At 41.3% G+C, this 13,050-nt stretch overlaps 1 protein-coding gene across 6 annotated transcripts in view; it reads left to right on the top strand.

Annotated features, from left to right (window-relative positions):
* Positions 1–547: 547 nt before the first annotated feature.
* The window catches only part of BBS4 (Bardet-Biedl syndrome 4), a 52,734-nt gene continuing 40,231 nt past the window's right edge, over positions 548–13,050 (top strand). For 3 of the 6 annotated variants that reach the window (XM_063638797.1, XM_055277879.2, XM_055277877.2), the window contains exons 1-2: positions 548–640; positions 9,820–9,871. In XM_063638797.1, coding sequence (XP_063494867.1) covers positions 617–640; positions 9,820–9,871 — 76 coding nt within the window. In that variant the 5' untranslated portion in view covers positions 548–616. Of the gene's footprint in view, positions 641–9,818; positions 9,872–12,606; positions 12,653–13,050 lie in introns of those variants that run through there. The other 3 variants (XM_063638801.1, XM_063638799.1, XM_063638800.1) reach the window with 3 other exon arrangements.

Raw genomic sequence — 13,050 nt, 5'->3', positions numbered from 1 at the left:
GAAAAGGCCGACTGTCGTCTGTTTATCCCATGGCCGATTTCTTGTGAAATCTCCTAACTTTTAAATACTTCCAATCAAAAGACTGCGGTTCAAATGCAGCCCACCGGGAGCGTGTTTGCAAACTCTGGAGTAAACAAGAGTGGGAAGCTGATGAGGTGAGTACCTCAGCTCGATAGTGATAGCCAAGAAACGGGGAGTTTTGTACCTAAGGCGAGAATGAAATTCTACGCAGGAGGGTCCCGGAAGGAGGACTGAATTAAATGCAGATCAGAGTTAGGGCAGGGCAAGGTGGCGGGAGAACTAGGCTGCTATCCCAAGTGACTGGCCTATCCAGCCAGCGCGGCCGGAGGTACAGACCATGTACAGACCACGGCGAGGGGTGTTAGGGGCTTCTCCGGATAAAGGCAGCGAGTGGCTGCGCATTCCCTCCCTGACTCTTTCAGATGTAAGCCTTCTGTGCAGCAGACCCTAATCCTCCCCGCCGATTCCTTAGGTCACTCGGCGATTTACTTCCTCCGCCGGCTCCTCACAGTCCTCCACAGCCCTACGACTTCCGCTTGCCTAGTCGTCTGGGAAGCAGCCGACTTCCGGCCGTGCAGCGGTGGGCTGAGCCAAAATGGCTGAGGAGAAAGTCGCTACGGTGAGCGCCGAGATTCTCTTTTGTTGCCCGGCCGCAGGGCAAGGCAGGCTGGCGGGTGGCTTCTGTCCCATGCAGCGGTTTATGGAGAGAGGCGGAGCTGGGTGCCGAGCGGCTCAGGGTGGGTGGGGCGACACGGTCCTCTTTCTACTGTCCCGGCACCTGGTCGCCTGGGGCAAGTCTGGATACTTAGCAGCACAAGTCCTGTTCTAGGACTGTAGTCCCTCTTGGGGTGCGCTGGACGGAGAAGGGAGACTTTTCACCAGTAATGGCTCTTACCTTAGTCCCATCTTTTTCTCTCTCGGGGGTTTGGAAGGTAATAACTAGCGCTTGTGTAGACAGTTTCTGTTAATCCCGTGAACTGGGAATTTAACATGACGACAGCCTGGAAGCTTGCAGCGTCACTGCCTTCTGCCAGTGGAGCAGGACTATGTTTTTTCTGTGGTGATTAAGTTTAGGAAAGTACGGTTTTGGAATTCAGCTGAAGGCTGAGTTGGGCGTTAACTCCACAGAATTGCTAATATAGAGAAACCCGATGAATTCAGGATGACCTAGTCGCTGTTTTTTGAGGCATATATCCATAATTGGATCTAATTTCGGTAAAGTGCCAAGTGTGAAGCCTTGTTTACCTTGCTTTAGTGTTGGGTTTGGAAGCCTCTTCTGTCCATTTGTTAGAATGATTTTAGGTATTCGGAATTTATTGTCTTTCGAAAAACGCCCTGGAAAACAGTACAAGAGCAGCCTTTGGCTGTTTTACAACTTAGTTTTGGCTATGTAGCAAGGCTAGTGTTATTGTTAGAGGGCCTTTTGTTTGTTTTCTACTCTCATTTGCAGAGTAGTCATATCATTCTAGTCTAATTAGAAAACTCTGAAGACAAACTTTTTTTTTTTTTTTGAGACGGAGTGTCGCTGTTGTCGGCCCGGGCTGGAGTGCAATGGCGCGATCTCGACTCAGTGCAACCTCCGCCTTCCAGGTTCCAGCAATTCTCCTGCCTCAGCCTCCGGATTAGCTGAGAATACAGGCGCCTGCCACCACGCCCGGCCGAAATATTTTTATTAAGCTAAGAAATTTAAAATAGCTAGGCCAGACGCCGTGCATCACACCTGTAATCCCAGCACTTTGGGAGGCCGAGGCGGGTGGATCACTTGAGGTCAGGAGTTTGAGACCATCCTGGCCAACATGGTGAAACCCTGTCTCTACTAAAAGTACAAAAATTAGCGGGGCATCATGGCGCTCACCTGTAATCCCAGGTACCTGGAAGGCTGAGGCAGGAGAATCGCTTGAACCCTGGAGGCGGAGGTTGCAGTGAGCCAAGATCGTGCCATTGCACTCCAGCCTGGGCGACAGAGACAGACTCCATCTCAAAAAAAAAAAAGAAAGAAAAACAGATTTTAAAATAATAGGCCAGGTGTAGTGGCTCACGCCTGTAATCCTAGCACCTTGGGAGGCTGAGGTGGGTGGATCGCCTGAGGTCAGGAGTTCGAGACCAGTCTGGCCAACGTAGTGAAATCCCGTCTGTACTAAAAAAATACGAAAAATTAGCTGGACGTGGTCGTGGGCGCCTGTAATCCCAGCTACTAGGGAGGCAGAGGCAGGAGAATCGCTTGAACCCAGGAGGCAGTGGTTGCAGTGAGCCGAGATCGTGCCATTTCACTGCAGCCTGGGCATCAAGAGCGAAACTCCATCACAAAAAAAAAAAAATAAAATAAAATAAATAGCATGGTTAATGTTACTGGGTTTTAAATATTAAAGACATAAGAAAAAATACTTCTACGTAATCTTAAAGTGTAAAAGATAACGGGTAACATAACATTGCTACAAATACAGCTTATCCTCTAGTGCTCATCACAGGTGTTTGTGTAATAGAATATGAACTTGAGTCGGTGACGGCAGAATTGTCCTGTACATTTGAATGTCTAATACTGTTTTAAAGAGAATAGCTTTTGCTTTGATTTGACTAACCATTAAGCCTGAAGTTAACTGTTTTCATTGTTATCAAATTTATTGCTAGTAGTGTTATGTTTATAGTAATTTTCATCTTTTCCAGTTACTAATGCATGGAAATTTGAATTTCTGTCTTTTTTGGAAGTGGTATTTTATCTTTTTTTTTTTTGTCTTGAGATAGAGTCTCACTCTGTTGCCCTGTCTGGAGTGCAGTGGTGTGATCTCAGCTCAGTGGAACCTCCACCTCCTGGGTTCAAGCGATTTTTCTGCCTCAGCCTCCCGAGTAGCTGGGGTTACAGGCCCTCACCACCATGCCTGGCTAATTTTTGTATTTTTGTGGAGACGGAGTTTCACCATGTTGGCCAGGCTGGTCTTGAACTCCTGACCTCGTGATCTGCCTGCCTCAGTCTCCCAAAGTGTTGGGATTACAGGCGTGAGCCATCACCCTCAGCCTTATTTTTTAATACAATTAAAAGAACCCAGTAATCCTACTCCTAGACCTGTGTCCCATAGAAAAAAATGTTAAACATGAGCGTGTAGTACTAGGGCATTCGTGGTAGTACTATCCGTAGTGGCAAAACGCTGGAAGCAAATTAAATGCCCATTAATAGGGTAATTGATGACTTTAGATATTTCCATACTGTGGAATATTATGCAGTCATTAAAAAGAATGTTACAACTAATTGCTTTTCCTCTCAGAAGCCCTTCTGTCTTACTAGAGAAGTTTGTTCTCCTTTCTTTCTTCTGCCTATTAAACCTCTGCTCCTAAACTCAGAAAAAAAAAAATTACGACTAATTGCCTTGGAGGGACTTCCATGGTGTACATTTAAATAAAAGGTAGATGTGAAGTGGGGTATATATTATGTGATCTTTATTTCATAACACAAAGGAAAACATATAGATCTGTAGATAAGGATATATGGATATGGATGAGAGAAAAGGAAAAGACTCAAAACTCACAGAGAATTTTTGAAGAAATGTATAGGTAAAAATCTAGGAAGGCTACAGTCAAGGCCTTGAGGCCAGAAGACACCCCATCAAAACTGAGTAAAACTAGCCCAGTGTGGGACACAGAAATTCTAATATGCTACCAAAATTACTTACGGGTTGCTACCAGTTCCTTAGAAGGAAAACTGAGGACAGATATTTGTATTTTCAGTATAGTTTAGAATTCTTAAAAAATGAACAAACAGGCTGTACTTGGTGGGTCATGCCTGTAATGCCAGGACTTGTGGAAATTGAGGAGAGAGGATAACTTGAGTCCAGAGGTTTGAGACCAAACTGGGCAACATGTTGGAGCCCCATTTCTACAAAAAACACAAAAATTAGCCAGACGTGGTGGCATGCGCCTGTAGTCCCAGCTACTGGGGAGGATCGTCTGAGCCTTGGGGAAGTTGAGGCTCCAGTGAGCCGAGATCGTGCCACTGGACTCCAGCAGGGGCAGAGTGAGACCTTGTCTGAAAAAAACAAAAACAAAAAATGAATGAGCAACTAGCTCTGGCTTTCTTGATTTGTGCTTATAAATCTTATTTTTTTATTATTATTTATTTATTTATTTATTTTGAGATGGAGTCTCGCTCTGTCGCCCAGGCTGGAGTGCAGTGGTGCGATCTTGGCTCACTGCAACCTCCGCCTCTCGGGTTCACGCCATTCTCCTGCCTCATCCTCCTGAGTAGCTGGGACTACAGGCGCCCGCCACCACGCCCCGCTAATTTTTTGTATTTTCAGTAGAGACAGGGTTTCACCATATTAGCCAGGATGGTCTTGATCTCCTGACCTCGTGATCCGCCCGCCTCAGCCTCCCAAAGTGCTGGGATTACAGGCGAGCCACTGCACCTGGCCTATAAATTTTTTTTATAATGCCCTGATTCTCATTATTTGATGTATTTGGATAAATATCTGTCATCTTGTAAATTAAAGGATTAAACTGATAAGAGCAGAAAACAGAAATTAGTACACTAGTTGATCTGCCTCAGATATAGTGCCTATGTATCAGGTGCTCCATGAATATTTGTTGGATGAATAAATGATCATAAAACTATATAAAAATGAAGAAATAACAATAAAATAATGTGTTCTATATAAATCCTATGAATGAGATTGAGTGGGCTAATATAATCCTTTCCATCTCAGAATGTTCTAGAAAGTCTTTCAAGACTCATCAAAAAAATAATTCTGCTTTGTGCAGAAAGAAGGGTTGCTGACCTTTGAAGGTGCTTTTTGAGTCTTTAACATTCTTTACTAACATATTCCCCAAAGTTAAGAAATTCTAGTTAGATTTAAAAAAATTGAGTTCTTTAAAATTTAAAAAACAGTTTTGTTGAGGTATAGTACACATACCATAAAATTTACTCAATTTAAGTACATAGTTTGATCAGTTTTAGTAAACTTATGTAGTTGCACAGCTGTCATCAGAGGGTACTTTTAAAACATGTCCATCACTCCAAAAGGTTCCTTGTGTCAATGGAATTGCTGGGTTGTATTGTTTAAGTATTTGTTTAAAAAAAAACAGAAACAAATCTGCCTAACTTTTCTGCAGGCTATATACGAGTTAACATTTCCATGAGCAATGCATGAGGGTTGTGATTTTTCCACATCTCTGTCAACACTTGGTTTGTCAGTTTGTTTTTATTTAGCCGTTGTAGTGGATGAGTAGTGATGGTGTATGGTGGTTTTAATTTGTATTTTCTTCATGAATAATGACATTGAAGATTTTTTATATGTTTATTTTCCACCCATATCTCTTTGGAGAAATGTCTCTGTAAATTTTTGTGTGTTTTTAAATCAAGATCATTAACCAAATGAGCCCCTCCTGGGCTCAAGTGATCCTTCCACCTCAGTCTTCCAAGTAGCTGGGACCACAGGCGCAGGCCACACTTGGCTAATTTTTGTATATTTTGTAGAGGCGGGGTTTCGCCATATTGCCCAGGCTGGTCTTAAACTCCTGATCTCAAGCAATCGGCCTGCCTCACATAAGTATTCTATTTTGAGGATTAATTTTTGTTGTTGTGAAATATATCCTACCTGTAAAAGAGTGGTTAAAATGTTGTATGTATGCTTTAAATGATAATATAATGGAAACTTGTGTTCCTACTGCACAGGTTAGGAAATGGGTTATTAATAACTTTGAAACCTCCTAAATGCCTCTCTCCTACTGCATTTTCCTTCCTCCAAATCAGATGTAGTGTTTCTTCAATTTTATGTTAATATTTTGTATTTTTTTATAGTTTTACCATATTTTATATATATATCCTTAAACAATATATTAGTTTTTAAAATTTGTTTATTAACCTTCAGTTTATTCATTATTTCAACACTGTATAGTATCCTATTGTAGTAAAGTATGTCAATTAACTTATCCATTCCACTAGATGGAGATCGGGATTATTTCTGGTTTTTAGTTATTAAAAACAATGCTGCTGCTGGGTGCAGTGGCTCACACCTGTAATCCCAGCACTTTGGGAGGCTGAGGCTGTGGATCACGAGGTCAAGAGATAGAGACCATCCTGGCCAACATGGTGAAACCCCGTCTGTACTAAAAATACAAAAATTAGCTGGATGCGGTGGTGCGCACCTATAGTCCCTGCTACTCGGGAGGCTGAGGCAGGAGAATCACTTGAACCCAGGAGGGGGGTTGCAGTGAGCCGAGATTGCGCTACTGCACCTTAGCTTGGCAGAGCAAGACTTCGTCTCAAAAAAAAAAAAAAAAAAAACCAAAAAAAGCTGCTATAAATAGGGCCAGGACTAAGGAAAGGTAAGTGAGGTGCTTAGGGTTCACATTTTATGGAGTAAGAGTAAGTACCTTCTTAAGGTTTGTACCCTAGGTTCTTCACATGCCTCACTTTAGTCCTATTCCTGAGCATTATTATGTAGGTCTTCTGATGCAGTATCTAAGAGTTTCTCTAAGGTATACCTAGAAATAGATTGCTAGGTAATGGAGTAACTTTATTACTTCTAGGAAACTATATGGTGGTTGTAACAATTATGCTTCTACCACCAGTCATTATGGTGGATATGAAATTATGTCTTGGCCGGGCGCGGTGGCTCACGCTTGTAATCCCAGCACTTTGGGAGGCCGAGGCGGGCGGATCACGAGGTCAGGAGATCGAGACCACGGTGAAACCCCGTCTCTACTAAAAATACAAAAAATTAGCCGGGCGTGGTGGCGGGCGCCTGTAGTCCCAGCTACTCGGAGAGGCTGAGGCAGGAGAATGGCGTGAACCCGGGAGGCGGAGCTTGCAGTGAGCCGAGATTGCGCCACTGCACTCCAGCCTGGGCGACAGAGCAAGACTCCGTCTCAAAAAAAAAAAAAAAAAAAAAAAAAAAAAAAAAAAAAGAAATTATGTCTTAATGTGATAATTTACATTGCAATTTTTTTTTTTTTTTTTTTTTTTGAGACAGAGTCTTGTTCTGTCACCCAGGCTGGAGTGCAGTGGCGTGATCTTGGCTCACTGCAACCTCTGCCTCCTGGGCTCAAGTGATCCTTCCACCTCAGCCTCCCAAGTAGCTGGGACCACAGGCGCAGGCCACACTTGGCTAATTTTTGTATATTTTGTAGAGGCAGGGTTTCACCGTGTTGCCCAGGCTGGTCTTAAACTCCTGAACTCAAGCAATCGGCCTGCCTCAGCCTGCCGAAGTGCTGGGATTAGAGGTTTGAGCCACCACACCTGGCTGTTTGTTTGGTTTGAGCCTCTTCCTCAGGCTGGAGTGCAGTGGTGCGATCATGGCTTGCTGCAACTTGGCCTTCTGGGCTTAAGAGATCCTCCCATCTCAGCCTCCTGAGTAGCTAGGACTAAGGGCACGTGCCACTATGCCTGGCTGATTTCTAAAGTTTTTTTTTTATAGAGGCAGGGTCTCGCTATTTTGCCCAGGCTGGTCTCAAATTTGTAGGCTCATGTGATCCTCCTGCCTCAGCATCCCAAAGTGCTGGGATTATAGGTGTGAGCCACCACACCTGGCTGATCTGTCTTAAACTAGAGAATTTCATTTTTTTTCTACCTCCTTTCTTGTTTTTTTTTTAAAAAACTGAATTTCCATCTGTTCCCCCTCCCTTTCTGCTCCTCTTATTTCATTCCTTGGAAGTTATACTTTGCCTTCCTTTAGTGAGTACCAAAGAAATTAAAAAATACATGTTTACTGTAAGTCGAGGCCTAAATGTTGCTAATACAGGGACAATCAAATGCTTTACTACCATCTATTGCCATCTGCGAATGTATGCCATTGTTGTTTAGTTTTGTAGTTCCTAATGTATTTTAATTAAACACCACAAATTATGCTTTTTGTTTGTTTTATTCAGTCAGTAGATTTTTAGAATACTTGCTTATTTTACCAATTCGTTTGCTCATTCTACTCCTTCGTTCTGGGATTATTTTTCTTTTTCCTAATATATTTTCATTAAAAGTTTATTTGGTGAGAATCTAAAAACTCTCAAATTCTGAAAGTTTTAAAAATTTGCCTTTATTGTTGAAAATTAGTTTTGATGGGTGAGAGAATCTAGATCAGGTGTTGGCAAACTTTTTTGGTAAAGGGCCAGATAGTAAATATTGTGGGCTTTGTGGCCATAGAGTCTCTGTGACAACTACTCAACAATGCTGTTGTAGGACAAAAGCAACCATAGACATTATATAAACATGAGTGTGGGTATGTTCCAACAAAATTTTGTTTGTAGACACTGAAATTTGACTCAGAATTTTCATGTGTTAATATTATTTTTTGAATTTTTTTTAACATTTAAAAATGTAAAAATCATTCTTAGCTTGTAGACCAAATAAACAGGATGGATTTGACCTGTGGGCCATAGTTTGCTGACCTCTGGTCTAAATTAACATTCATTTTACGTAGTACCTGACACTGGAGTAATTATTCTTATGATGTCTTATTGTGATATTGTCTTCCATTTTTAATTGTTGAAGAGCCAGCTGTCTGTCTTTTTTGTTTTCTTCTTTTTTTTTTTTTTGAAATGGAGTTTTGTTCTTATCGCCCAAGCTAGAGTGCAGTGGCGTGATCTTGGCCCACTGCAACCTCTGCCTCCTGGGTTCAAGCGATTTTCCTGCCTCAGCCTCCCAAGTAGCTGGGATTACAGGTGCCTGCCACCACACCCAGCTAATTTTTGTATTTTTAGTAGAGATGGCGTTTCACCATGTTGGCCAGGCTGGTGTTGAACTCCTGACCTCAGGTGATCCACCCGCCTTGGCCTCCCAAAGTGCTGCAATTACAGGTGCGAGGCACAGCGTCTGGCCTTTTTTCTTTCTTTTTTTTTTTTTTTTTTGAGACAGAGCCTTGCTCTGTCACCCAGGCTGGGGGGGCGATTGTATGATCTCGGCTCATTGCAACCTCTGCTTCCCAAGTTCAAGCCATTATCCTGCCTCAGCCTCCCAAGTAGCTGGGACTATAGGCACGTGCCACCACGCCGAGCTAATTTTTGTTTATTTAGTAGAGATGGGGTTTCACCATGTTGGCCAGGCTGGTCTTGAACTCCTGACCTCAAGTGATCCTCTCGCCTCAGCCTCCCAAATAACTGTCCTTTCTTTGTTGGTAATCTGGTGATATATTTTCTTGTTTGGCTGCTTTTAAGAGCTTCTTCTTGTTTCTGGTGCAGTTCGTTATGATGTGTCTAAGTATGTATTTATTTTCATTTAACCTGGTAAGGATTTGTTGAGTATCCCGAAACTAAGGATTGGTGTTTCTCATTACATCTGGAAAAATTTGAGCCATTATTTTTGCTTATATTGTGGTATATCATAGGAAGTTGATAAAAGAAAAATTCATTTGATGGTTTTCTACGAGATTATAGTGTAAAATAACGATCTCCCTTTTAGAATTGAGTGCTAGACAGTTTCTGTGTAGATGATCTCATAAGCTTCCTTTTATCAAACAGTGGTCACTTTTTTGGTTTGGCTGCTGAGAAGTATGGCATCAAGTATAATACTAATATGAGGTGTTTAAGAACTTAGTATATTTCTTATGCACATTTTACTATATGCTATAATTATACATTAAAAATGCATGTTGTAAATATTATAAATATGCATTATACATTATTAATAGTTTGGATAGCAAAAGTATGACTTGACATTTGTTTTTTAAACCGTATTTAAAATAACTCTATCAGAATATGGATTTAATGGATTAGTTGCATAATTGGTGAGCTACTGATTATTCTTGTTATTTAGATGCTTCTTTAAGTTAGCAAGTTTATATTGTGGTGCTTCAATATAGACTACTTATTTCATTTCAGAGAACTGTATTTCCTGTATCTACTGAGTCTCAAAAACCCCGGCAGAAGAAAGGTCTGTATGCAATTTCATTGTATGTGTATATTTGCACAGATTTCTCTCTGTCTCTGTTTTTTTGGAGGCAGAGTCTCACTGTCGCCCAGGCTGGAGTGCAGTAGCACAATCTCGGCTCACTGCAACCTTTGCCTCTGGGGCTCAAGCAATTCTCCTGCCTCAGCCTCCCAAGTAGGTGGGATTACAGGTGCACGCCACCACACCTGGCTAACTTTTGTGTTTTCGTAGAGATGAGGTTTCACTGTGTTTGCCAGGCTGGTCTCGAACTCCTGACCTCAGGTGATCCACCAACCTTGGCCTCCCAGAAGTGTTGGGATTACAGGCGTGAGCCACCGTGCCCGGCCAGATTTCTCTCTCTTGTTGATTCTTTTATCTATTCTATATGATGTCAAAATGAGTGTTGGGAAAAGAAGTAATAGTCTAAATGTTCTGTCACATCTAGCTTTTATTTAATAGAGTTATTAGATATTAGGAGGTTGGTTTGACCTAGAAATTATTTAAATGGGGTTTGATTATTATGTAAGTGTGTACTAATTTTCTGCTTCGGGCAAAACCACTCTGTGAAGTTCCAGATATCTTTTTGCTTTGTTGGTTTCTAGTTTAATTCTATTGTGGGTAGAGAACATTATATGGTTTGTTTTATGGCCCACAATGTGGCCTGTGTTGGTGAATGTCCCATGTGCACTTAGAAAGAATGTGTATTCTGCTCTTATTGGAGGTAGCATTCTGTAAATGTCAATTAGGTCAAGTTGGTTGATAGTGTTCTGTATATACTTAAAATTACAGATATTCATATTCTTACTGATGTGTAGTTACTCATTGGAAGGGTGACAGAAGTGTTGAAGTGTGCAAATGTAATTGTGGATTTGTTTCTACTTTCAGTTCTATCAATTTTTGATTTGTGTATTTTGAAGATATGTTGTTGGATGCAATACATTTGGGATTGTCTGATTTCTTGGTAAATTGACCCATTTGTCATTATGTAATATTCCTCTTCAATTTCTGATAATATTCCTTGTTTGAAGTCTACTTTGCCTGATAATATTTTAGTTTTAGTTATTTATTTAGCTATTGTAGTTTTGTTTTGGCCAGTCTTTGAATGGTATCAACGTATAATTTTCGTAGAGTAAAATTCCCTTTTTTTTAGTACAAATTCTGGGTTTCGACAAATGAAACTAGTCATGTAACCACTACTAGCACCATAATCAAGTTATAAAAGTTTAATTACTCCCCCAAAAGTCACCTTTACTTTGTAGTAAACCACTTCTTCCATTCCCAATTGCTGGCAGCCATTAATCTGTGTCTTTCTTCCTAGTTTTGCCTTTCTTGGAATGCCAAATAAATGGAATCATACATTATTATTATTTTGAGAGAGAGGGTCTCGCTCTGTCACTCAAGCTAGAGTGCAGTGGTGTGATTATACCTCACTGCAACCTGAAACTCCTGGGTTCAAATGGTCTTCCCCAGTAGCTGGGTCTATAGGTTCATGCCACCATGCCTGGCTAATTTTTAAATTTTTTTTGTAGAAACGGGGGTTTGGCTCTGTTGCCCAGGCTGGTTTTGAACTCCTGTCTTCAAGTGATACTCCATCTTCGGCCTCCTGAAGTACTGGAATTACAGGCATGAGCTATTGCACCTGGGTTATGTAAATTTTTCAGTGGCTTTTAAGCCTCATACAATGTTGGTTTGTTTGTTTTTGAGGCGGAGGTTTGCTGTGTCACCCAGGCTGGAGTGCAGTGGTGCGATCTCGGCTCACTGCAACCTCCACCTCCTGGGTTCAAGTGATTCTGCTGTCTCAGCCTCCCAAGTAGCTGGGATTATAGGCATGAACCACCATCCTTGGCTAATTTTTTTGTTTTTGGTATAGATGGGGGTTTCACCATGTTGGCCAGGCTGGTCTTGAACTCCTGACCTCAAGTGATCCACCTCCTTTGGCCCCCCAAAGTACTGGGATTACAGGCATGAGCCACTGCATCCAGCCCAATATAGGGAAGTATTAAGAAAACAGGAGAAATATCATCCTTAAGGATTAATGGGACTTTAACAAATTAAAAAAGTAGTACTTTGAATAAAAAGCTGTCACATTTTACTGTGAAATCCTTAGACTTTTTTTTAAAACCTCTAGTTCAGGTTTTTTCAGCTTTGGCATGAATGATATTTTGAGCAAGATAAATCTTTGTTGGAGTTGTCCTGTATATTGTAGGATGGTTAACAACATCCCTGGCTTCTACCTGGTAGATGACGGTAGCACTTAATTGTAACAACCAAAAGTGTCTCCAGATGTTGCCAGTTATTCCTTCTGGGGCAAAATTGTTCCCACTTGAGAACCACTGCTCTGGTCAAGTAGTATAATACTTGGAAATAGAAGGCAGGAAGTTGGTAAATGCATAAAGAATTCACACAGAAGTTGGATTAGCAAGCTGAGACGTTATTTGAACAAGTAGCAATTGGAGGCATTTTGACTGAGAATGGATGTTGTCCCTCTCCCTCACCCTTTCCTCCTCAGCTTGAGAGGTCCATATCCTAGTTCGACTCTTTAGTTTTGAGGGTGATGACTGCCAACTGTGGAAGGGATAAACAGATTTCTATTTGGTATTTTTGTCCAAATATATCAGGACTTTTTCAAGAACAGACAATGAAATTGTTGATCAGAATTACTTGATGGTTCTGAGAAAATAATATCCTACGTGAGGCTACTGAAGTCCTCTTCCTTTTGCCCCATGATGTGACCTTAGGTGACTTTCTTCTGGCTTTCAGCTGAAGATCTTACCCGTCATCGAGGTGAGTGAACTGATTTACTGCTTGAGTCTATTTCCTTCCTTAAAGGAGTCTTCATGGAAAACTTTACCCATTTTGGGGTGGCCATAGCTGAGGATGAGTTTTGTCCACAACCTGAGACAACATACTCACTATGTAAGAAACATGATCTCAGCTTGATATCTGGTTTTAGAGTAATTGTTTAATGGAATAATTTATTATTGTAAAATATACGTAAAATTTACCATTTTTAAGTGTGTAAGTCAGTGGCATTAAGTACGTTTACAAAGTTGTGCAGCCATCACCACTGTCCATTTCTAGAAGTGTTTCATCATTCCAAACAGAAACACTGTACCCATTAAACAGTAAATCTCCACATCCCCTTGCCTCCCTAGATCCTGGTAATCTCCATTCTATTTTAT

The sequence above is a fragment of the Symphalangus syndactylus genome, chromosome 5 (assembly GCF_028878055.3).
Source record: "Symphalangus syndactylus isolate Jambi chromosome 5, NHGRI_mSymSyn1-v2.1_pri, whole genome shotgun sequence".
Taxonomy (NCBI): Eukaryota; Metazoa; Chordata; class Mammalia; order Primates; family Hylobatidae; genus Symphalangus; species Symphalangus syndactylus.
This window is presented reverse-complemented; position numbering and strand designations above follow the sequence as displayed.